General features: G+C 42.6%; 1 protein-coding gene across 1 annotated transcript in view; it reads left to right on the forward strand.

Moving 5' to 3' along the window:
- Positions 1 to 25,631, forward strand: part of LOC139582984 (solute carrier family 35 member F1-like) — a 122,628-nt gene that overhangs the window by 32,081 nt on the left and 64,916 nt on the right. Inside the window, exon 2 of the mRNA XM_071413545.1 lies at positions 17,237 to 17,412. Coding sequence (XP_071269646.1) covers positions 17,237 to 17,412 — 176 coding nt within the window. The remainder of the gene's footprint in view (positions 1 to 17,236; positions 17,413 to 25,631) is intronic.

The following is a 25,631-nucleotide window of genomic DNA, read 5'->3' on the forward strand; positions in this document are numbered from 1 at the left end:
AGTGATTGAAATCTGTACAAAGTACAATCACTCTTCTCCTGTGTTTCTCTTTATCGCTGCATACCTTTTTATTTCCTTTTAATTTCATCCCTTTCTCTCTTTTCATCTCTCCAACCCTTTCCCACTCTCTCTCTATCTCTTTCCTTTCCCATCCATCTCTCTCTCTCTCCGTTCCTGCTGTGGAGGTGGAGGTGTCTCAGTATTCTGCAGAGTGAGGCAGAGTGTCTACTGAGAAGGAGCCACTCTCTCTGCCCGTCTCAAACGGGAGTGAATTAAATTAGGCCTCAATGTATATTTACTCCTGGAAGAAGATGGAGCCGTTGTAGGTCATCACGCTGATCCCGATCGAAGCAGACTGGAGTAATTTGGGGGGAAATGGTGTTTGATTCGGCTTTGAGAATGGAGAGTGGAAGATAGGGAAAGTGGAGGGTGGCGGACACACATCCCTGATGGTGAGAGGCCTGGATTTGGAGGAGAGGGAGTGAGGGAGGGATGGTGAGAGGAAAATCAATGGTTGTAAACACAGCGTCTCTCACATTTACATTTAAGTCATTTAGCAGACGCTCTTATCCAGAGCGACTTACAAATTGGTGCATTCACCTTATGATATCCAGTGGAACAACCACTTTACAATAGTGCATCTAACTCTTTTAAGGGGGGGGGGGGGGTTAGAAGGATTACTTTATCCTATCCTAGGTATTCCTTAAAGAGGTGGGGTTTCAGGTGTCTCCGGAAATCCTCTCCTCTCAGTGTCAGCCCCCGAACACCCGTGTCCCTCAGGCCTGGGGTTGGGGCTGGAGCTAGGGTTGCAGCTGGTGCTGGGGCTGGAGGCTTCTCTGGGATATGGCTGGTGCTGGAGGCTTCTCTGGGATATGGCTGGTGCTGGAGGCTTCTCTGGGATATGGCTGGTGCTGGAGGCTTCTCTGGGATAGGGCTGGTGCTGGAGGCTTCTCTGGGATAGGGCTGGGGCTGGAGGCTTCTCTGGGATATGGCTGGTGCTGGAGGCTTCTCTGGGATAGGGCTTGTCCTGGGGGCTTCTCTGGGATAGGGCTGGTGCTGGAGGATTCTCTGGGATAGGGCTGGTGCTGGAGGATTCTCTGGGATAGGGCTGGTGCTGGAGGCTTCTCTGGGATAGGGCTGGTGCTGGAGGATTCTCTGGGATAGGGCTGGTGCTGGAGGCTTCTCTGGGATAGGGCTGGTGCTGGAGGATTCTCTGGGATAGGGCTGGTGCTGGAGGCTTCTCTGGGATAGGGCTTGTCCTGGGGGCTTCTCTGGGATAGGGCTGGTGCTGGAGGATTCTCTGGGATAGGGCTGGTGCTGGAGGCTTCTCTGGGATAGGGCTGGTGCTGGAGGATTCTCTGGGATAGGGCTGGTGCTGGAGGCTTCTCTGGGATAGGGCTTGTCCTGGGGGCTTCTCTGGGATAGGGCTGGTGCTGGAGGCTTCTCTGGGATAGGGCTGGTGCTGGAGGCTTCTCTGGGATAGGGCTGGTGCTGGAGGATTCTCTGGGATAGGGCTGGTGCTGGAGGCTTCTCTGGGATAGGGCTTGTCCTGGGGGCTTCTCTGGGATAGGGCTGGTGCTGGAGGATTCTCTGGGATAGGGCTGGTGCTGGAGGCTTCTCTGGGATAGGGCTGGTGCTGGAGGATTCTCTGGGATAGGGCTGGTGCTGGAGGCTTCTCTGGGATAGGGCTTGTCCTGGGGGCTTCTCTGGGATAGGGCTTGTCCTGGGGGCTTCTCTGGGATAGGGCTTGTCCTGGGAGCTTCTCTGGGATAGGGCTGGTGCTGGAGGATTCTCTGGGATGGAGTTAGGGTTGGGGGCTTCTCTGGGGCTGGAGGTGCACAGTAATGAACTTTTGTTACCTCTAAATTTGATTCATGGAAAATTAAAGGCCAGGGTGAATCACTTGAAATGCCCTTTCTCTCCATAATTACCCGTGATTTAATCTCTGAGTGTAATTGCTGTTTTTAAGAGGCAACCAAATCTACAATTTTTGGTGTTGTTTTTGAAGTTGTAGCTATTTTCTTAATGACATGCACCCTCTCGTAATAACATTTCACAGAAACATAATGTTTTGCTGAATATTAGATGGGATTTCATTCAATAGCAATCATTTTGAAATGGCCCTGACCTCCTTCCTTTGTAGTCTCATACCGTTCCATCAAATCCATCTGAAATGACTACTTTTTATTTCTTTCATATGCTCTTGCACTCATCTTTGTTACGCAGACAGGGTCATTGTCAGAACACAAAACATTGAAATGATTTGATTTTTCTGCTACTCATTGGATGTTTTAGTTTTGCAATTTGACATCTAACTAAGGTGTCTGGTGCGGTATTTCTCAAGTAAAAAAAGGTGTGACATGTTGCCTTATGTAAACAGTCGGAGGTCTGTATCACTGTCTATGCTATTGGATACAGAGCGATCACTGCAGTTGTTCACCCCATGTTAGTGGGCAAAGGGACATCCTAAAATCAAAATCCAACCTTCATTTACCTGTTGGTACGCACGGATGTTCCAAACTCAGTCTTTGACGAGACTGACTTTATGACCAAAATTATCCTATTTAACTTTGTGGTCAAATTTGACACTAGAATTTTTCGGACTCATATCGATGCCACATCGGTCGTTTTACAAGGGATTTGTTGCTTTTTAAAGGCAGTCGCTCTTTAAAACTCTAACACTGCTTTTGGGTGTAGAAGCAGCCGTAGCTTCCTGAGTTTTCCCTTTCGTATATTGTGATCCCATGCCTCCCTCTCATATCTGGCTAACTTAGCTGATTAAGTGTGTCCTCTAGGCTTCCTTATTGTCCTTTGTTATTTTCATCCCCTTCTCAAAAGATGGTCAGTTGGACTAGAGCTCTCTGCCCTGTCCTTGAGAAGAGCAGCATCCTCCCACTACCACCACTCACCATGGCTGGCTCCTAGCACTGCGGATACAGGTAGTCATGCTATAACCAGAAAATGGTTGGAAATGGAAGTTGCTCACATATTTTGTGAAATGGACTTCCTGATCTTTCTAGCTGCCACTATGTTTTTACAGCATTACAATTATATCTGGATTATATATTATATATTTGGCATTGCCCAGCATAGACTGTATAACACTTTATCTATGTTGGCCACATTTTTCTACCTCACTCGTCTGTGTGATCATAGTTGGTCATTTCCATGTCTTATTGGGTGTGAAAAGAAAGATAAGTCTATATTTTTTTTAGGAATTAAGACGTACAGTATAGAAATTGTTCAACCATTTTCCATCCTAAAATGTTTAATAAACAAGGGCTTTGATTTGTTGTCAAGCAGATGGAAAAGGGCTCGTTGAAAATATCTACATCAAATAGTCTTAAAATGTATTAGAAATACTTCAAAACACAATAATGTTGAAGTAAAGACCCCTGCCAACTAATACCAACACTTATATTTAGTTCAGGAAAAAAATGTCTGCCTTCTGTAAGTTTAAGAAACACTGCCTTGTGCCTTGAAATTCCATTACCAAAAACCCACGTCTTGAAGATTTTTTCTAATTTCTCCCCCCCATGAGGAGGGAGGATAATGAACGTTCACAGAAGTAACAAGTAAAGGTAGACCTATTAATTAGTTATAGTGTGTTTACTGATATGAATTATTAAATTATTAAAACCGGTAACCAAATCGGTAACAGAATCTTCCCGAAAATCGGTAATGGAATTTCTGCAAATGATTTGGCTACAATTTAAATCATAGTAGTCACAAACCACAGTTTGGTCACCTGCTACTGTCCTCCCTTCCACTGGCATATTGTTATGTTCAGCTAATTACTGTTTTGGTTCTCTTACTGTTGTCTGGTGGTCAAAGAAATAGTGGGGAAAGTCTGGACAACCCCTCCCTCTCTCTCTCGCTTCATTCTCCAGTTAATGCCACCTCTCCCGGCTCTTACTGACACCTACCCATGAGCCCCCTCTCTTTCCATTTAGTGTAACCAGCATCCTCACTCACTGAGTACCGACCAACACCGGACAGCCATGGACGTTGAAAAGTATTTGAAATTTGGTCAGTGTGCCCTGGCCTTCATTTCAACGTCCACAGAAGTTGTTTTTTGGTCCTGTTACGTCCACTGTGATTGGTTCAGATTTGGGCCAGTCCGGATCGGTCCAAATCTGAACCAATCATAGACGTCTATGTTCCACAAGTTTAGACAGCACAGTACAGTAGAGTACAGTACAGTAGTGGTCTTCACGGGTCCAACAGACCCAAAATTACAAGATCCGACCTACGAGTCCTGATATAATTACCACGAGTCTCGGGTATGTGCTATTAAAATTAATTTATTGACTGGACCCGATTTGGACCCGTCCTCTATTCATTTAATGTGTGAAAGACTATGAGAACTGCGTGAGCTTGTGATATGTGTCAGCCAATTTCAATTCAATAAAACGTATAGCTTATGTCCAGCTGAAACTGGTTCCGGCTGCTCACGTCACGTGTGCCTGCTGTTGAGGCGAGAAAGAGCGAGTGAAAGGAGCCTCAACCGAACAAGGCTTCTGTTGATTGCGAAGATGGAGGCCTTTTTCATTGAAGTAAAATGAAAGTTAGAGGAGAAAGAGTATAGTGAAAAGAAGCCTACAAGGGGAATGTCCTCAGGGACAAGTTTTAGAGGACAACGATGAGAAGAATGTTGGTGCATATTTATATTTGTATCATATTTATTATAATTTGTTTTATCATTATTATTATTGTATATTATTATTATTGTAGGCCTATTTAAGCATCTACACCAGTTCTTTACATACAGTGGCAAGAAAAAGTATGTGAACCCTTTGGAATTACCTGGAATTCTGCATAAATTTGTCATGGACAAACACAGTGTGCTTAAACTAATAACACACAAATTATTGTAGTTTTCTTGTCTATATTGAATACATCATTTAAACATTCACAGTGTAGGTTGGAAAAAGTATGTGAACCCCTAGGCTAATGACTTCTCCAAAAGCTAATTGGAGTCAGGAGTCAGCTAACCTAGAGTCCAATCAATGAGACGAGATTGGATATGTTGGTTAGAGATGCCCTCCCTATAAAAAAAACATTTACAAAATTTGAGTTTGCTATTCACAAGAAGCATTGCCTGATGTGAACCATGCCTCGAACAAAAGAGATCTCAGAAGACCTAAGATTAAGTATTGTTGCCTTGCATAAAGCTGGAAAGGGTTACAAAAGTATCTCTAAAAGCTTTGATGTTCATCAGTCCACAGTAAGACAAATTGTCTGTAAATGGAGAAAGTTCAGCACTGTTGCTACTGTCCCTAGGAGTGGCCGTCCTGCAAAGATAACTGCAAGAGCACAGCGCAGAATGCTCAATGAGTTTAAGAGGAGTCCTAGAGTGTCAGCTAAAGACTTACAGAAATCTCTGGAACATGCTAACATCTCTGTTGACGAGTCTACGATACGTAAAACACTAAACAAGAATGGTGTTCATGGGAGGACACCACGGAAGAACCCATTGCTGTCCAAAAAACACATTGCTGCACGTCTGAAGTTCACAAAAGAGCACCTGGATGTTCCACAGCGCTACTGGCAAAATATTCTGTGGACAGATAAAACTAAAGTTGAGTTGTTTGGAAGGAACACACAACACTATGTGTGGAGAAAAAAAGGCACAGCACACAAACATAAAAACCTCATCCGAACCTTAAAGTATGGTGGAGGGAGCGTCATGGTTTGGGACTGCTTTACTGCCTTTACTGAGTCCACCTGTGGTAAATTCAATTGATTGGACATGATTTGGAAAGGCACACACCTGTCTATATAAGGTCCCACAGTTGACAGTGCAAATCAGAGCAAAAACCAAGTCATGAGGTCGAAGGAATTGTCCATAGAGCGCCGAGACAGGATTGTGTCAAGGAACAGACCTGGGGAAGGATACCATGGGAATGTTTTTCAGCGGCTGTAATCGCTGCCAAAGGTGCTTCAACAAAGTACTGAGTAAAGGGTCTGAATACTTATGTAAATGTGATATTTCCGTTTTTAAAACATTTTAGAATAAGGCTGTAACATAACAAAATGTGGAAAAAGTGAAGGGGTCTGAATACTTTCCGAATGCACTGTATCTGTATAGCAGTAGTAGCCTGACAAGTATAAAGAAATGCATGTCGGTGTTGGTAACATGGCGCTGGCATATCTCTATCTTTCTCTCGGTCACTCTGGGGTTGGCATAAGCTTCTCTTCCTTTTATATTTGAAATAGTCATATCATACAGTGGACACTTAGACTTTAGGCTATTAGCTTGCAGTGCACTGATGCATTTAGTGCTCAAATCTCCGACAGTTGAACCGTGATGTGGACAATTATTGTTTTAGGAAAGTAAAAACCAATAAAACAGTAGGTTATAAAGTTTTGTATATGCTACACATCGTAATTTGTTATAGGTAGTTTGTAAGGACACGTAACTAGATTGTTTGGCCAATATCGCTTGTTTATTGATGGCACTGGCAGCACCCGGTCTGAAATTTCTTTCTCTCTCTCTTTTTCCATGGCTCTTTTCGGAACGGGTTATCTGGTCGGGTGGGAAAGCCACGGATCCATTTCGGAATGGTCTGACTTTTTGGACCCGTGAAGACCTCTACAGTAAAGAAAAGTAGAGTGTAGTTCAATATAGTATAGTACAGTCCTGGTCTATACTTAAGCAATAAGGCCCAAGGGGGTGTGGTATATAGCCAATATACCACGGCTAAGGGCTGTTATTATGCACGATGCAACGCGGGTGCATAAGAAGGTGCCTTATTGTTATTACAAACTGTTTACCAATGTAATTAGAGTAGTAAAAAATAAATGTTTTGTCACACTCGTGATATACCACGGCTGTCAGCCAATCAGCATTCAGGGCTCAAAACACCCAGTTTATAATGTAGATTAGAAATGGTACATTTGTGTACCTATTTAGGATACATCACCATGAAGAGAATGACATTGATATCCATAATTATGCATTTCTATGATGAAATTCCGTTACCGCAGTTCTGTTAACGGGTGTAAATCCACTTCACTTACTGTAGTTCAATAACCAAAATATATTTATTTCAAACTCAAGGTGTCATAGCTGACACCCCATTCTTTCTGCAGAGATCTTTGAATCCTAATTCAGAATAGATATTTAAGAGTTTGGGGAAAACGTGGTCACATAATTTTGGGGGATTTTACCAAAATTCTGTTACCAAACTTTGCATCTCCACCGTTCTTCCAATAAATGTGTTTTTGCAAAATGTTCAGTGTAAATTGTTAAAAGTAATCTTTGTGCGTAGAGTTGAAATCAATGTTTGTTTCGCTATTCAAGGACTTGCGATGCTCGTGGTTGTTTCTCAAGGATGATGTTTCTTCTGTCGGGAGTAGGGACTATGTTTGTAGAGAGGAATGTAAAGGGGAACACGGGGCTCCTAGAGAATATGTTGAGAGGGATATGGACTTGGTACATTGGTGCCTCTTTTCTATGAGGGAGAAAACTGAGTGATTTAAACCTAATTCATTTAGGTCTCGACTAAGGTAATACTACTTGAGCAATAAGTAATTGGACAAAAATAAAAATACATCCATATTCAATCCTGACTCTGATTGCCTTAGAGGAAAGTCAATTGGTTTCCATCTAAATGCAAATGTCTACCTCTGTGTATTTGGCGCAATGAAACCATGCATAAATATGCACGTATGGAATACGCCGTTTTCTGGCCATATCATAGCTAAGCTTTAGATATGAATTATGTTTGACTTCTGCCAGTAACTGTGTGTGTACCGTCATACTCTACAGTATGTACTGCTCTATTTGTTCAGAGTGTAACTCTCAGTCCCGTGTAGGCCTACCTGTGTATTTACAGGTTTAAGCAAATATTAGTTTAATGACTTGAAATCCCCTCATCAGCAGCTGCTAATGGCCTAGCGGTGCAGTATGATTAACACAGCAGTTTATGTACCCTTTATGACTCAGCTAAAAAATGCAAGCTAACAAACTCCTAGTAGAATCTAGATCTCGAAGAAGAGTTTGGGGCATCAATGTTTACTTTAGATTGACTGTAACTACTCCGTGCACTGTAGTAATTGTGCAGGAGAAGATTCAAATTAGAGTGTGTAAGAGAGGGGATGTGTATGCCGGAGGAGGTGATTTGTTTGTTGCAATTTATTGGTGTATAATGTAATATGGGTGGTGTGATTCTACTCATTACTCTGGGCTCCACACAGAGATGCTCACAGTCTACGGCTGTAATTAAACGTGTCTGGGAGAAAATGGGAAAATAAACTCTCTGCAATGGGCTAGCTGCAGAGAGGGAGGGGGAGAGAGAAGCTTAGGGCAGTTAGATATCTCTGCTCCATCAGATAATGTTGTTATCGCAGAATTACCCATCAATGCTGCCTTCGCGGAAACCGTGAAGAGTTGAAAAACTAATTAAACATCAAGTGATAGTAAACAAGATAAGGGAGTGGTGAGACTGAGTGTTGTGATGCTTTGTATTTCATCACAGAGATATGAGCATGAAGTAATTGATGTTTAGGGTTTTTGGTCAATATATGCATTGTTTCTTAGGCCTATAGAACATATTTAATATATATGTTGTGTCATTAGCAGAGTAGTATAGTCTTTTTTATTTTTTTTAATTAAACAACAATAGGTAGCTGCGATCTCCATATACCGTTTCCCAATCTGGCAGATCGACGTTAAATCTGGGTTTGGCCGATGCCAGGAGAATGCTACCTGCCCCAATGCATAGTGCCAACTGTAACATTTGGTGGAGGAGGAATAATGATCTGGGACTGTTTTTCATGCTTCGGGCTAGGCCGCTTAGTTCCAGTGAAGGGAAATCTTAATGCTACAGCATACAATGACAATCTAGACGATTTTGTGCTTCCAACTTAGTGGCAACAGTTTGGAGTAGGCTTTTTCCTTTTCCAGCATGACAATGTCCAAAGTGAGGTCCTCCATACAGAAGTGGTTTGTTGATATCGGTGTGGAAGAACTTGACTAGCCTGTAAAGAACCCTGACCTCAACCCCATCGAACACCTTTGGGATGAATTGGAACGTAGACTTCGAGCCAGGCTTAATCGCCCAACATCAGTGACACCGACCTCACTAATGGTCTTGTGGCTGAATTGAAGCAAGTCCCCGCAATAATGTTCCAACATCTAGTGGAAAGCCTTCCCAAAAGAGTGGAGGCTGTTATAGCAACAAAGGGAGGACCAAATCCATATTAATGCCCATGATTTTGGAATGAGATGTTCAATGAGCAGGTGTTCACATACTTTTGGTAATGTAGTGTATGTTCTGCCTCTTCTGGAGGATAACATTTGAATTGTAGCCGACTATGTGTTTCTTCATTTAAAAATCAAGATACTTTAAACAGGGTTCCATTGTCAATCCACTGGAAATGGATAGTTTTCATCTGTATGACATCATAGAGCCCCCTTTTAAACATCGGATGTGCCTCTCTTAGTAGCCTACTGGAAAACCAGTTTGGATTTAGATACAGTTTCAGTATAATAGAAGCTTTAAGAGAGAGGTTTAATGCTTTTTTATTAATTTTATAAATATAACTTTATCTGGTTTTCCATTCCAGTGGTCCTGTGTAGAGGTCGACCGATTATGATTTTTCAACGCCGATACCGATACCGATTATTGGAGGACAAAAAAAGCCGATACCGATTAATCGGCCGATTTAAAAAATATATATATTTGATATACAGTGGGGAGAACAAGTATTTGATACACTGCCGATTTTGCAGGTTTTCCTACTTACAAAGCATGTAGAGGTCTGTACTTTTTTATCATAGGTACACTTCAACTGTGAGAGATGGAATCTAAAACAAAAATCCAGAAAATCACATTGTATGATTTTTAAGTAATTAATTTGCATTTTATTGCATGACATAAGTATTTGATCACCTACCAACCAGTAAGAATTCCGGCTCTCACAGACCTGTTAGTTTTTCTTTAAGAAGCCCTCCTGTTCTCCACTCATTACCTGTATTAACTGCACCTGTTTGAACTCGTTACCTGTATAAAAGACACCTGTCCACACACTCAATCAAACAGACTCCAACCTCTCCACAATGGCCAATACCAGAGAGCTGTGTAAGGACATCAGGGTTAAATTGTAGACCTGCACAAGGCTGGGATGGGCTACAGGACAATAGGCAAGCAGCTTGGTGAGAAGGCAACAACTGTTGGCGCAATTATTAGAAAATGGAAGAAGTTCAAGATGACGGTCAATCACCCTCGGTCTGGGGCTCCATGCAAGAACTCACCTCGTGGGGCATCAATGATCATGAGGAAGGTGAGCGATCAGCCCAGAACTACACGACAGGTCCTGGTCAATGACCTGAAGAGAGCTGGAACCACAGTCTCAAAGAAAACCATTAGTAACACACTACGGCGTCATGGATTAAAATCCTGCAGCGCACGCAAGGTCCCCCTGCTCAAGCCAGCGCATGTCCAGGCCCATCTGAAAATTGCCAATGACCATCTGGATGATCCAGAGGAGGAATGGGAGAAGGTCATGTCGTCTGATGAGACAAAAATATAGCTTTTTGGTCTAAACTCCACTTGCCGTGTTTGGAGGAAGAAGAAGAATGAGTACAACCCCAAAAACACCATCCCAACCGTGAAGCATGGAGGTGGAAACATCATTCTTTGGGGATGCTTTTCTGCGAAGGGGACAGGACGACTGCACCGTATTGAGGGGAGGATGGATGGGGCCATGTATCGCGAGATCTTGGCCAACAACCTCCTTCCCTCAGTAAGAGCATTGAAGATGGGTCGTGGCTGGGTCTTCCAGCATGTCAACGACCCGAAACACACAGCCAGGGCAACTAAGGAGTGGCTCCGTAAGAAGCATCTCAAGGTCCTGGAGTGGCCTAGCCAGTCTCCAGACCTGAACCCAATAGAAAATCTTTGGAGGGAGCTGAAAGTCCATATTGCCCAGCGACAGCCCCGAAACCTGAAGGATCTGGAAAAGGTCTGTATGGAGGAGTGGGCCAAAATCCCTGCTGTAGGTTGTGAAAACCTGGTCAAGATTTACAGGAAACGTATGATCTCTGTAATTGCAAACAAAGGTTTCTGTAGCAAATATTAAGTTCTGCCTTTCTGATGTATCAAATACTTATGTCATGCAATAAAATGAAAATTAATTACTTAAAAATCATACAATGTGATTTTCTGGATTTTTGTTTAAGATTCCGTCTCTCACAGTTGAAGGTTACCTATGATAAAAAATTACAGACCTCTACATGTTTTGTAAGTAGGAAAACCTGCAAAATTGGCAGTGTATCAAATACTTGTTCTCCCCACTGTATATATATATATACACTACTCAAAAAAATAAAGGGAAGACTAAAATAACACATCCTAGATCTGAATGAATGAAATATTCTTATTAAATACTTTTTTCTTTACATAGTTGAATGTGCTGACAACAAAATCACACAAAAATGATCAATGGAAATCAAATTTATCAACCCATGGAGGTCTGGATTTGGAGTCACACTCAAAATTAAAGTGGAAAACAACACTACAGGCTGATCCAACTTTGATGTAATGTCCTTAAAACAAGTCAAAATGAGGCTCAGTAGTGTGTGTGGCCTCCACGTGCCTGTATGACCTCCCTACAACGCCTGGGCATGCTCCTGATGAGGTGGCGGATGGTCTCCTGAGGGATCTCCTCCCAGACCTGGACTAAAGCATCTGCCAACTCCTGGACAGTCTGTCGTGCAACGTGGCGTTGGTGGATGGAGCGAGACATGATGTCCCAGATGTGCTCAATTGGATTCAGGTCTGGGGAACGGGCGGGCCAGTCCATAGCATCAATGCCTTCCTCCTGCAGGAACTGCTGACACACTCCAGCCACATGAGGTCTAGCATTGTCTTGCATTAGGAGGAACCCAGGGCCAACCGCACCAGCATATGGTCTCACAAGAGGTCTGAGGATCTCATCTCGGTACCTAATGGCAGTCAGGCTACCTCTGGCGAGCACATGGAGGGCTGTGCGGCCCCCCAAAGAAATGCCACCCCACACCATGACTGACCCACCACCAAACCGGTCATGCTGGAGGATGTTGCAGGCAGCAGAACGTTCTCCACGGCGTCTCCAGACTCTGTCACATGTGCTCATGTGCTCAGTGTGAACCTGCTTTCATCTGTGAAGAGCACAGGGCGCCAGTGGCGAATTTGCCAATCTTGGTGTTCTCTGGCAAATGCCAAACGTCCTGCACGGTGTTGGGCTGTAAGCACAACCCCCACCTGTGGACGTCGGGCCCTCATACCACCCTCATGGAGTCTGTTTCTGACCGTTTGAGCAGACACATGCACATTTGTGGCCTGCTGGAGGTCATTTTGCAGGATAATTATGTAAAATTCTGGCAAATTAGTTCGCAAAGAGCCAGGCGGCCCAAACTGTTGCACATAGCTAAATATGCAGGTTTAAAAATATATACTTGTGTATTGATTTTAAGAAAGGCATTGATGTTTATGGTTAAGTACACATTGGAGCAATGACAGTCATTGATTGATTGTTTTTTATAAGATAAGTTTAATGCTAGCTAGCAATTTACCTTAGCTTACTGCATTTGCGTAACAGGCAGGCTCCTCGTGGAGTGCAATGTAATCAGGTGTTAGAGCATTACTAGTTAACTGTAAGGTTGCAAGATTGCATCCCCCGAGCTGACAAGGTTAAAAATCTGTCGTGGCAGAACGTTCCTAGGCCGTCATTGAAAATAAGAATGTGTTCTTAACTGACTTGCCTAGTTAAATAAAGATTAAATTAAGGTGTAAAAAAATTATATATATACAGTGGGGAGAACAAGTATTTGATACACTGCCGATTTTGCAGGTTTTCCTACTTACAAAGCATGTAGAGGTCTGTAATTTTTATCATAGGTACACTTCAACTGTGAGAGACGGAATCTAAAACAAAAATCCAGAAAATCACATTGTATGATTTTTAAGTAATTAATTTGCATTTTATTGCATGACATAAGTATTTGATACATCAGAAAAGCAGAACTTAATATTTGGTACAGAAACCTTTGTTTGCAATTACAGAGATCATACGTTTCCTGTAGTTCTTGACCAGGTTTGCACACACTGCAGCAGGGATTTTGGCCCACTCCTCCATACAGACCTTCTCCAGATCCTTCAGGTTTCGGGGCTGTCGCTGGGCAATATGGACTTTCAGCTCCCTCCAAAGATTTTCTATTGGGTTCAGGTCTGGAGACTGGCTAGGCCACTCCAGGACCTTGAGATGCTTCTTACGGAGCCACTCCTTAGTTGCCCTGGCTGTGTGTTTCGGGTCGTTGTCATGCTGGAAGACCCAGCCACGACCCATCTTCAATGCTCTTACTGAGGGAAGGAGGTTGTTGGCCAAGATCTCGCGATACATGGCCCCATCCATCTTCCCCTCAATACGGTGCAGTCGTCCTGTCCCCTTTGCAGAAAAGCATCCCAAAAGAATGATGTTTCCACCTCCATGCTTCACGGTTGGGATGGTGATCTTGGGGTTGTACTCATCCTTCTTCTTCCTCCAAACACGGCGAGTGAAGTTTAGACCAAAAAGCTCTATTTTTGTCTCAACAGACCACATGACCTTCTCCCATTCCTCCTCTGGATCATCCAGATGGTCATTGGCAAACTTCAGACGGGCCTGGACATGCGCTGGCTTGAGCAGGGGGACCTTGCGTGCGCTGCAGGATTTTAATCCATGACGGCGTAGTGTGTTACTAATGGTTTTCTTTGAGACTGTGGTCCCAGCTCTCTTCAGGTCATTGACCAGGTCCTGCCGTGTAGTTCTGGCTGATCCCTCACCTTCCTCATGATCATTGATGCCCCACGAGGTGAGATCTTGCATGGAGCCCCAGACCGAGGGTGATTGACCATCATCTTGAACTTCTTCCATTTTCTAATAATTGCGCCAACAGTTGTTGCCTTCTCACCAAGCTGCTTGCCTATTGTCCTGTAGCCCATCCCAGCCTTGTGCAGGTTTACAATTTTATCCCTGATGTCCTTACACAGCTCTCTGGTCTTGGCCATTGTGGAGAGGTTGGAGTCTGTTTGATTGAGGTTGTGGACAGGTGTCTTTTATACAGGTAACGAGTTCAAACAGGTGCAGTTAATACAGGTAATGAGTGGAGAACAGGAGGGCTTCTTAAAGAAAAACTAACAGGTCTGTGAGAGCCGGAATTCTTACTGGTTGGTAGGTGATCAAATACTTATGTCATGCAATAAAATGCAAATTAATTACTTAAAAATCATACAATGTGATTTTCTGGATTTTTGTTTTAGATTCCGTCTCTCACAGTTGAAGTGTACCTATGATAAAAATTACAGACCTCTACATGCTTTGTAAGTAGGAAAACCTGCAAAATTGGCAGTGTATCAAATACTTGTTCTCCCCACTGTATATATAAAAAAATCTGCAAATCGGCGCCCAAAAATACCGATTTCCGATTGTTATGAAAACTTGAAATCGGCCCTGATGATTAATCGGCCATTCCGATTAATCGGTCGACCTCTAGTCCTGTGTAGCTCAGTTGGTAGAGCATGGATGTTGCACCGCCAGGTGGGTTTGATTCCCCAGTGGTGACCAATATGAAAAAAAAATGAAAATGTATGTACTCACTACTGTAAGTTAGCCTGGATAAGAGCATCTGCTAAAATTCCCCCCAACATTTTTTTTGCTCACATAACTTCTCCGGGAGTTGGTAGAGCCATGAATAGATATGGCAATTGCACACTACCTCAAAACTTGAGACATTTGTGGCATTGTGTTGTGTGACAAAGCTGCACATTTTAGAGTGGCCTTTTATTGCCCCCAGCACAAGGTGCATCTGTGAAATGATCATGCTGTTTAATCAGCTTCTTGATATGCCACACCTGTCAGGTGGATGGCTTTTCTTGGCAAAGGAGAAATGCTCACTAATAGGGATGTAAACAAATTTCTGAGAAACATTTTAGAGAAATAAGCTTTTTGTGTGTATGGAACATTTCTGGTTTGTATTTTTGTTCAGTACAGTTGGGTTTTAATCCAGATAAACTGGATAAATTATCCAGGTCTTCAATAAGAGCGTTCATGGTTGAAGATTGTGGACTTGAGAACTTGAATCGTCGGTTTACATTGATATCTTTATTTCTAACCCATTAATTTCTAACCCCTTAATTGTATTATTGGATTTGATTTCTATAGCTAACAATTCAATGGCCATAACAAACAAATATGGTGATAGAGGGCAACCTTGTTTTACACCTCTTGACAATTCAAAATTCTCAGAGAAATAACCATTATTCATAATTTACATATAGGAGTGTTATACATTACTTTTATCCATCTCATAAAAGATTCTCCAAGGTTGAAATAATCCAGGTACTTATAAATACATTTTAGCCATACTTTATCTTAGGCTTTCTCAAGATCTCATATAAAGATTATGCCTGGTTTCCCTGCATTCTCATAGTTTTCAATTATTTATAGTAATTGTCTAATGTTATCTTCAATATATCTTCCTTTTAAGAATCCTTTCTGATCATGATGAATAATATCCGGTAAGATCTTTTTAATTCTATGAGCAATACATTTTGGAAATATCTTTGGATCGCAAAATTGAATCTTCAGAATGAGGGAAATCAGCCCTTCTTTTTGTGTGTCAGACAGTTTACCATGTATATATGAATAATTAAAACATGCTAGTAGTGGATATTTCAATAAGTAATCAAATGTTTGATATATTTATATTGGAATGCCATCAAGGCCAGGGGTTTTCCCAGTCTGAAAGGAGTGAATTACCAACTGTAGTTTGTCCTTTTTTATGCTGCAGATAGTTTAAGCTGATTTTTAAGGAAAATAATATCACAACAAGCAAGTATAGTCTTTTGATACTGTCAACCACCTGTAGTGTGTCTCGTAAGCAGTACCTTGGAATATTCACTAAAAGGAAACACTCAGGTCAGGTCACTGTTGTGGCTATCTTATCCTTTATACTGTTTCGTCTCAGTTTGTTAATAACTTGTCTGTGCCACTGAAAGCTTTGCATACTAATTCCCTCCAACTGAAAGATCAGACCAGGCTCCAGGGCTAATATTGGATCTAATTGGTTTCCCCGAGCTCGCCATGCATCTGTCTGGTTTACCTCTTCATGTTTGTGCTTGTGTCATATTATTGTGTACCTCGTTTCAAACACTGGCCTTTGACCTTTTCCTCTATAAGGACACACACACACTTGCTATTATTTCCCAGGCATTACTAATTAGATTTGAGATGAACTGAGCGTAAATGGAACAAATAATAATCTCTTGACTTGCTTGAGTGTATGCCTGTTTGTTGGTCCTTTACTACAGCTCTGTACTGAATATGCAGATATTTAAAGATATTGCGCTGGAGTGGCTCTGCATTTGGCTCTTCCAGCGTATGTGTGCACATGTGTGTTCTCCCCTGTCACGGTGCCAGTGTGTAGGTGTAGAGGCAGCAGCGAATGGGGCTGATTTGGTATGTGCTTTCTCTGGGGGGGGGGGGGTGTTTAGATTTGATTGACAGCTCTTTCTTCCAGCTGAGGCAGAACTGACAGCTCCCACGATTGTATTTTACTACAAATACAATCAAATAGAAAGATTCCACAAGTGGCCTGAGAGGTTGGGTGTGTTCAGGCCTGGGCCAAAAAAAGTGCTCCATAGGGAATAGGGCGTTTATTTCAAAAAGTAGAGCAGCATATGGGAATAAAGGAGGATGTCATTGGCCAGAAGAGGAGACGTTATGGAGAATGGGGTGTCGTTTGAGACACATCCTCTGTACAACACTGTACAGTAAGCTCAGTGAGGAAGCTTCGTGTCCTTAACCAGCTGTTGATGAATGAGAGGAACCAAGGCCATGTGTCACAATGGCTGATGGAGCGTGTTTGTAAATCCTGTCCTAATATAAATCAGACTGGAAGCCCTTGATGTGCCTCACACTGCTAGAGAGACTGGAGTATAATGAGTTTAGAAGGTGACAACTCTGTGGGAGTCAGTGGGATGCAGAGATGGGTCTGTGGGTGATGGGGACACCTGTTGATCTGCTGTTGTAGCTAGGGACAGGAGTTTTACATGACCATGTGAGCTTCTGTTCTCTGGCCATGCAGTGCTGTGAATGTACTGTACTACACTAGTTGTATTCCAATGCCCTTTCCGGTCAGTGGTTTAGTATCTGTGCTGTAATACCAGTGTGTAGTAACAATGTCTTCTTCCCTGTCTCTCCTCTCCAGGGAACTTCTAGTAACACTGGCTCTGGGCCAGGTCCTGTCTCTGCTCATCTGTGGCATTGGGCTGACCAGCAAGTACCTGGCTGATGACTACCACGCCAACACGCCAGTGTTCCAGAGCTTTCTCAACTACATCCTACTGTTCCTGGTCTACACCACCACGCTCGCAGTTAGGCAAGGTATGACAATGGACACACATGCACGCACTCACATGCAACTGGACACAACAGGCATCAGTTGCTCAGGTCACACCTGAGTGCAAATAGAGACTATAACAGGATTAGTTTGAATCCTACTAGATGAATATTATATTGTGTACTCATCACTTTCTCAACAATAAGGGAAAGGTAAAAGCCCCTGTCCTCAATAGCTACTGCATAATGTAATACATTTGCTATGCTTTATGGCATTGGAGCTGGAGATGAATGGGACAGGACAGGACTTGTATAAACTAAAGACAGTTTACAGCTCGGATTGTGTACAAACATCTTTGTTCTGAATGATATGTTTGAAGAGAGGAGCTCTTGTTCTCTACTGACCTTCTAGGTGACCTCTTGGAGTGCTCACAGGGAACATTTCAAACAAGCAGCAGGTTTCTTTGTGAAAAACTATCACTGTGTGTGTTGTGTAAGAGTGTATGGTGTGTGTGTGGAGCACACTGAAAGGCCGTCTGAGTGGAACACCTGCTGGGGGTGTCAGTGCTAACTTACTCGCTAACTTACTCTTAGCATCGCATGTTGTCCCTGAGTGGCCATTGTCACAAAATTTATCCTAACAACTGTAGATGGTAGATTCCAGGTGAAGAACGGTGAGCTGATTTGGTTTTATACAACAGATTGCATGGAGAAGTTAAACATACTCGAGATGAATTAACTGATTTATTCATCCCTCTCCCGCAGTTTTTCATACCGCATACCGCACCCACCCACACCTGCTGGCTTTCTGTCCGACTCCCACTAGCTGCCGCAAGAACTGGTCCCAAACCCAACCCCCAAATGCTATTTTAGGCAGATGAACGTGGTACCTTCAGGCATTTGTAAATTTCTCCCAAGGATGAACCAGACTTGTGGAGGTCTACAATTCTTTTGTTTTTCCTATGATGTCAAGCAAAAAGGCACTGAGTTTGAAGGTAGGCCTTGAAATACATCCACAGGTACACCGCCAATTGACTCAAATTATGTCAATTAGCCTATCAGAAGCTTCTAAAGCCATGACATCATCTTCTGAAATCTTCCAAGCTGTTTAAAGGCACAGTCAACTTAGTGTATGTAAACTTCTGACCCACTGGAATTGTGATACAGTGAATTATAATGAAATAATCTGTCTGTAAACAATTGTTGGAAAAATGACTTGTGTCATGCACAAAGTAGATGTCCTGTGGTTGAGTGGTTGAAAAACAAGTTTTAATGACTCCAACCTAAGTGTATGTAAACTTCAGACTTCAACTGTATATGCAGTACCAGTAAAAAATTTGACAAACCTACTCATTCAAGGGTTTTTCTTTATTTTTTACTATTTTCTACATTGTAGAATAATAATGAAGACATCAAAATTATGAAATAACACATATGGAGTCATGTGGTAACCAAAAACGTGTTAAATAATATATTTTATATTTTTCAAAATAGCTCCCTTTGCCTTTATGACAGCTTTGCACACTCTTGGCATTCTCTCAACCAGCTTCAACCAGCTTTTACAACAGTCTTACAGGAGTTCCCACATATGCTGAGTACTTGTTAACTACTTTTCCTTAACTCTGCGGTCCAACTCATCCCAAACCATCTCAATTGGGTTGAGGTCGGGTGATTATGGAGGCCAGGTCATCTAATGCAGCACTCCATCACTCTCCTTCTTGGTCAAATAGCCCTTACACAGTCTGGATGTGTGTTGGGTCATTGTCCTGTTGAAAAACAAATGATAGTCCCACTAAGCTCAAACCAGTTTGGATGGCGTATCGCTGTAGAATGCTGTGGTTGCCATGCTGGTTAAGTGTGCCTTGAATTCTAAATAAATCACTGACAGTATCACCAGAAAAGCACCATCACACCTCCTTCTCCATGCTTCACGTGGGAACCACACGTGCGGAGATCATCCGTTCACCTAGGTGGTTTGAACCGAAAATCTCAAATTTGGACTCAGACCAATGGACAGATATCCACCAGTCTAATGTCCGTTGCTCGTGTTTCTTGGCCCATGTAAGTCTTCTTCTTATTGGTGTCCTTTAGTAGTGGGTTCTTTGCAGGATTTCGACCATTAAGGCCTGATTCACGCAGTCTCCCCTGAACAGTTGATGTTGAGATGTGACTGTTACTTAAACTCAGTGAAGCATTTATTTGGGCTGCTATCTGAGGTGTAGTTAACTCTAATGAACTTATCCTCTGCAGCAGAGGTAACTCTGGGTCTTCCTTTCCTGTGGTGGTCCTCATGAGAGCCAGTTTCATCATAGCGCTTGATGGTTTTTGCGACTGCACTTGAAGAAACTTTGAAAGTTGTTGAAATTTTACGGATTGCTGACCTTCATGTCTTACAGTAAGGATGGAGTTTCGTTTCTCTTTGCTTATTTGAGCTGTTCTTGCTATAATATGGACTTGGTCTTTTACCAAATAGGGCTATCTTATGGATACTACCCCTACCTTGTCACAACACAACTGATTGGTTCAAACATATTAAGTAGCAAAGAAATTCCACAAATGATTGTTTAACAAGGCATACCTGTTATTTGAAAAGCATTCTAGGTGCTGTCAAGGCAAAGGGTGTCTACCTTGAAGAATCTGAAATATAAAATATATTTTGATTTGTTAAACACTTTTTTGGTTACTACATGATTCCATTTGTGTTATTTCATCATTTTGATGTCTTCACTATTATTATACAATGTAGAAAATAGTAAAAATAAAGAAAAACCCTTGAATGAGTAGGTGTGTCCATACTTTTGACTGGTACTGTATATATATATAAACGGTATATATGTGATTGGATGTGTAGACAATATGGACAGTATATGGATAGAATATGTAGTATATCTGAAGAATATGAACGGTAATAGTTAAATAGGATAGGCCTTGACTAGAATACATATTGTGGACTTCAGGAAACAGCAGAGGGAGCACCCCCTATCCACATCGACGGGACAGTAGTGGAGAAGGTGTAAAGTTTTAAGTTCCTCGGCGTACACATCACGGAAAAACTGAAATGGTCCATCCACACAGACAGCGTGGTGAAGAAGGTGCAACAGCGCCTCTTCAATATCAGGAGGCTGAAGAAATTTGGCTTGTCACCAAAAACACTCACAAACTTTTACAGATGCACAATCGAGAGCATCCTGTCGGGCTGTATCACTGCCTGGTACGGCAACTGCTCCGCCCACAACCGTAAGGCTTTCGAGAGGGTAGTGAGGTCTGCACAACGCATCACCGGGTGCAAACTACCTGCCCTCCAGGACACCTACACCACCCGATGTCACAGGAAGGCCAAAAAGACCATCAAGGACAACAACCACCCAAGCCACTGCCTGTTCATCCCGCTATCATCCAGAAGGCGAGGTCAGTACAGGTGCATCAAAGCTGGGACCGAGAGACTGAAAAACAGCTTCTATCTCAAGGCCATCAGACTGTTAAACAGCCATCACTAACAATGAGTGGCTGCTGCCAACATACTGACTAGCCAATTTAATAATAAAAATGTAATAAATGTATCACTTTAAACAATGCCACTTTATATAATGTTTACATACCCTACATTACTCATCTCATATGTATATACTGTACTCTATACCACCTACTGCATCTTGCCTATGCCGTTCGGCCATCGCTCATCCATATATTTATATGTACATATTCTTATTCATTCCTTTACACTTGTGTGCATAAGGTAGTTGTTGTGAAATTGTTAGATTACTTGTTAGATATTACTGCACGGTTGGAACTAGAAGCACAAGCAATTTGCTACACTCGCATTAACATCTGCTAACCATGTGTATGTGACCAATAAATTTTGATTTGATATACATATGAAGTGGGTAAACAGAATGTAAACATTATTTGATGTGACCAGTGCTCCATTATTAAAGTGACCAGTGTTCCATGACTATGTACAGTTGAAGTCGGAAGTTTACATACACTTAGGTTGGAGTCATTAAAACTCGTTTTTCAATCACTCCACAAATTTCTTGTTAACAAACTATAGTTTTGGCAAGTCGGTTAGGACATCTACTTTGTGCATGACACAAGTAATTTTTCCAACAATTGTTTACTGTCACGCTCTGACCTTAGATATCTCTGTTTTCTTTATATTTTGGTTAGGTCAGGGTGTGACGAGGGTGGGTATGCTAGTTTTTGTATTGTCTAGGGTTTTTGTATGTCTAGGGGTTTTGTAGGTCTAGGTATTTGTATGTCTATGGTGGCCTGATATGGTTCCCAATCAGAAGCAGATGTTTATCGTTGTCTCTGATTGGGGATCATATATAGCCATTTTCCCTTTTGTGTTCGAGGGTTCTTGTTCTATGTTTAGGTGCCTGTCTGTACTATTCATATAGCTTCACGGTTCGTTTTGTTTGTTTGTTTGTTCAGTGTTCATTCTTTAATAAATAGAATGTACGCATACAACGCTACGTACAACGCTGACATTTACAGACATATTATTTCACTTATAATTCACTGTATCACAATTCCAGTGGGTTAGAAGTTTACATACACTAAGTTGACTGTGCCTTTAAACAGCTTGGAAAATTCCATAAAACGATGTCATGGCTTTAGAAGATTCTGATAGGTTAATTGACATCATTTGAGTCAATTGGAGGTGTACCTGTGGATGTATTTCAAGGCCTACCTTCAAACTCAGTGCCTCTTTGCTTGACATCATGGGAAAATCAAAAGAAATAGCCAAGACCTCAGAAAACAATTGTAGACCTCCACAAGTCTGGTTCATCCTTCGGAGCAATTTACAAACGTCTGAAGGTACCACGTTCATCTGTACAAACAATAGTACGCAAGTATAAACATCATGGGACCACGCAGCCATCATACCGCTCAGGAAGGAGACGCGTTCTGTCTCCTAGAGATGAACGTACTTTGGTGCGAAAAGTGCAAATCAAACCCAGAACAACAGCAAAGGACCTTGTGAAGATGCTGGAGAAAACAGGTACAAAAGTATCTATATCCACAGTAAAACGAGTCTTATATCGACATAAGCTGAAAGGCCGCTCAGCAAGGAAGAAGCCACTGCTCCAAAACCGCCATATAAAAGCCAGACTATGGTTTGCAACTGCACATGGGGACAAAGATCGTACTTTTTGGAGAAATGTCGTCTGGTCTGATGAAACAAAAATAAAACTGTTTGGCCATAATGACCATCGTTATGTTTGGAGGAAAAAGGGGGAGGCTTGCAAGTTGAAGAACATCATCCCAACCGTGAAGCACGGGGGTGGCAGCATCATGTTGTGGGGGCGCTTTGCTGCAGGAGGTACTGGTGCACTTCACAAAATAGATGGCATCATGAGGGAGAGAAATTATGTGGATATATTGAAGCAACATCTCAAGACATCAGTCAGGAAGTTAAAGCTTGGACGCAAATGGGTCTTCCAAATGGACAATGACCCCAAGCATACTTCCAAAGTTGTGGCAAAATGGCTTAAGGACAACAAAGTCAAGGTATTGGAGTGGCCATCACAAAGCCCTGATCTCAATCAGGGCAAATAGAACATTTGTAGACAGAACTGAAAAAGCGTGTGCGAGCAAGGAGGCCTACAAACCTGACTCAGTTACACCAGCTCTGTCAGGAGGAATGGGCCAAAATTCCCCCAACTTATTGTGGGAAGCTTGTGGAGGCTACCCGAAATGTTTGACCCAACTTAAACTATTTAAAGGCAATGCTACCAAATACTAATTGAGTGTATGTAAACTTCTGACCCACTGGGAATGTGATGAAATAAATAAAAGCTTAAATAAATCATTCTCTCAACTATTATTCTGACATTTCACATTCTTAAAATAAAGTGGTGATCCTAACTGACCTAAGACAGGGTATTTTTACTAGGATTAAATGTCAGGAATTGTGAAAAACTGAGTTTAAATGTATTTGGCTAAGGGGTATGTAAACTTCCGACTTCAACTGTACGTAGGGCAGCAGCTTCTAAGGTGCAGGGATGAGTAACCGGGTGGTAGCCGGCTAGTGACAGTGTGGTTGAAAATCCAAACATGATTGAGTTGGAGACGTGTGTGGGCACGCAGTCATGGGTGAACAGGAAGTACAGGAGGGGGATGAGTACGCACCCTTGTGGGGCCCTTGTGTCAAGGATCAGTGTAGTGGAGGTGTTGTTGCCTACCTTCACCACCTGGGGGCGGCCCGTCAGGAAGTTCAGGACCCAATTGCACAGGGCGGGGTTTAGACCCAGGGTCCCGAGTTTAATGACGAGCTTGGAGGGTACTATGATGTTGAAGGCTGAGTTGTAGTCAATAAACAGCATTCTTACATAGGTATTCCTCTGAAACAGATGGGATAGGACAGTGTGCAGTGTGATGGCGAATGCGTCATGTGTGGATTAATTGGGTCGGTAAGCAAATTGCAGTGGGTCTAGGCGTCTTGGGTAAGGTGGAGTTGGTATTAACCTAAACTAGCCTCTCAAAACACTTCATGATGAAAGAAGTGAATGCTATGGGGCGATAGTCATTTTGTTCAGTTACCTTCGCTTTCTTGTGTACAGGAAAAATGGTGGACATCTTGAAGCAAGTGGGGACAACAGACTGGGATATGGAGAAATTGAAGCTGTTTTGCAGATGCTCTGAGGACGCAGCTAGGGATGCCGTCTGGTTAACACATATAATTTCTTACTCACGTCAGCCACGGAGAACGAGAGCTCACAGTCCATGGGAACGGTGGTGGCCGGCGTCAGCGGCACTGTTTCCCTTGAAGTGGGTGAAGAAGGTGTTTAGCTTGCCCGGGGCAAGTTGTCCGTGGCTGGTTTTACCTTTATAATCCGTGATCGTCTGGAGTCCCTGACACATATGTCTTGTGTCTGAGCCGTTGAATTGCTACTCCACTTTGTCTCTGTACTGATGTTTTGCCTGTTTGATTGCCTTACGGAGGGCATAACTGGACTGTTTGTACTCAACCATATTCCCAGTCACCTTGCCATGGTTAAATGAGGTGGTTCAGTTTTGCACGAATGCTGACATCTATTCACGGTTTTCGGTTTGGATAGGTTTTAATGGTCACAGTGGGAACAACATCCCCTATACACTTGAACTCAGTCACCGTGTCAGTGTATACACTTCCTGATGAACTCAGTCACCATGTTGGTGTATACGTCAATGTTATTCTCAGTGGCAGCCTGGAATATATCTCAGTCCGGTTGATCAAAACAATCTTGATTCATGGATTCCGATTGGTCAGACCAGCGTTGAACAGTCCTTACAACGGTACTTCCTGTTTGACTTTCGGATGGAGGTGTGATCTGATTTGCAGAAGGGAGGGCGGGGGAGGGCATTGTAGCTGTCCCGGAAGGGACAGTAGGAGTAGTCGAGAGTGTTGATCGAGAGTGCAACGTGTTGATAAAACTTTGGTAGCGTTTTCCTCAGATTTGCTTTATTAAAGTCCCCAGCTACACAAAATGCGGCCTCAGGATATGTGGTTTCAAGTTTGCACAAAGTCCAGTGTAGTTCCTTGAGAGAAGTGTGTGGTATCGACTTGAGGGGGAATATACACAGGTGTGACGATGACCGAAGAGAATTCTCTCGGGAGGAAATGCAGTCTGCATTTGATTGTGAGGTATTCTAGGTCGGGTGAACAAAAGGACATGAGTTCCTGTACATTACCACAATCACATCATGAGTAGTTAATCATAAAACATATACCTTTCTTTTTCCCAGAGAATGCTTTATTCCTGTCTGCGGGATGTACTGAGAAGCCAGCTAGCTGTATGGACTGGGACAGTATATCCGGAGAGAGCCATGATTCTGTGAAACAGAGTATGTTAGGTCCTCGCCCTGAGCTTGTCTATTTTATTGTCCAGGGATTGAACATTAGCGAGTAATTTACTCGGAAATGGTGGGTGGTATGCACGCCTCCTGAGTTGGACTAAAAGTCCACCCTCAATACCTCTTCTCCGCTGGCGGCATCTTGGAGCAGTCTCTGGGATAAATGTAAATGCCTTGGGGGGTACGAACAAAGGATCCAGTTCAGGAAAGTTGTTTTTCTCATCGAAATGCTGGTGAGTTACCACCGCTCTAATATCTAAAAGTAGTAATGCAAAGGACAAAGGATGCAAAGGACTTTCTGACCTACGAGAAATAGCACAAAAAAAATGAAATACTGCAAAGTTGCTTAGGAGCCATGAACAGGGCGACCATGTCTGTTGGTTCTATCTTGCTATCTTGCTATGATCTTGCATGCCCAACTAGGA

The sequence above is a fragment of the Salvelinus alpinus genome, chromosome 8 (assembly GCF_045679555.1).
Source record: "Salvelinus alpinus chromosome 8, SLU_Salpinus.1, whole genome shotgun sequence".
NCBI classification, from domain to species: Eukaryota; Metazoa; Chordata; class Actinopteri; order Salmoniformes; family Salmonidae; genus Salvelinus; species Salvelinus alpinus.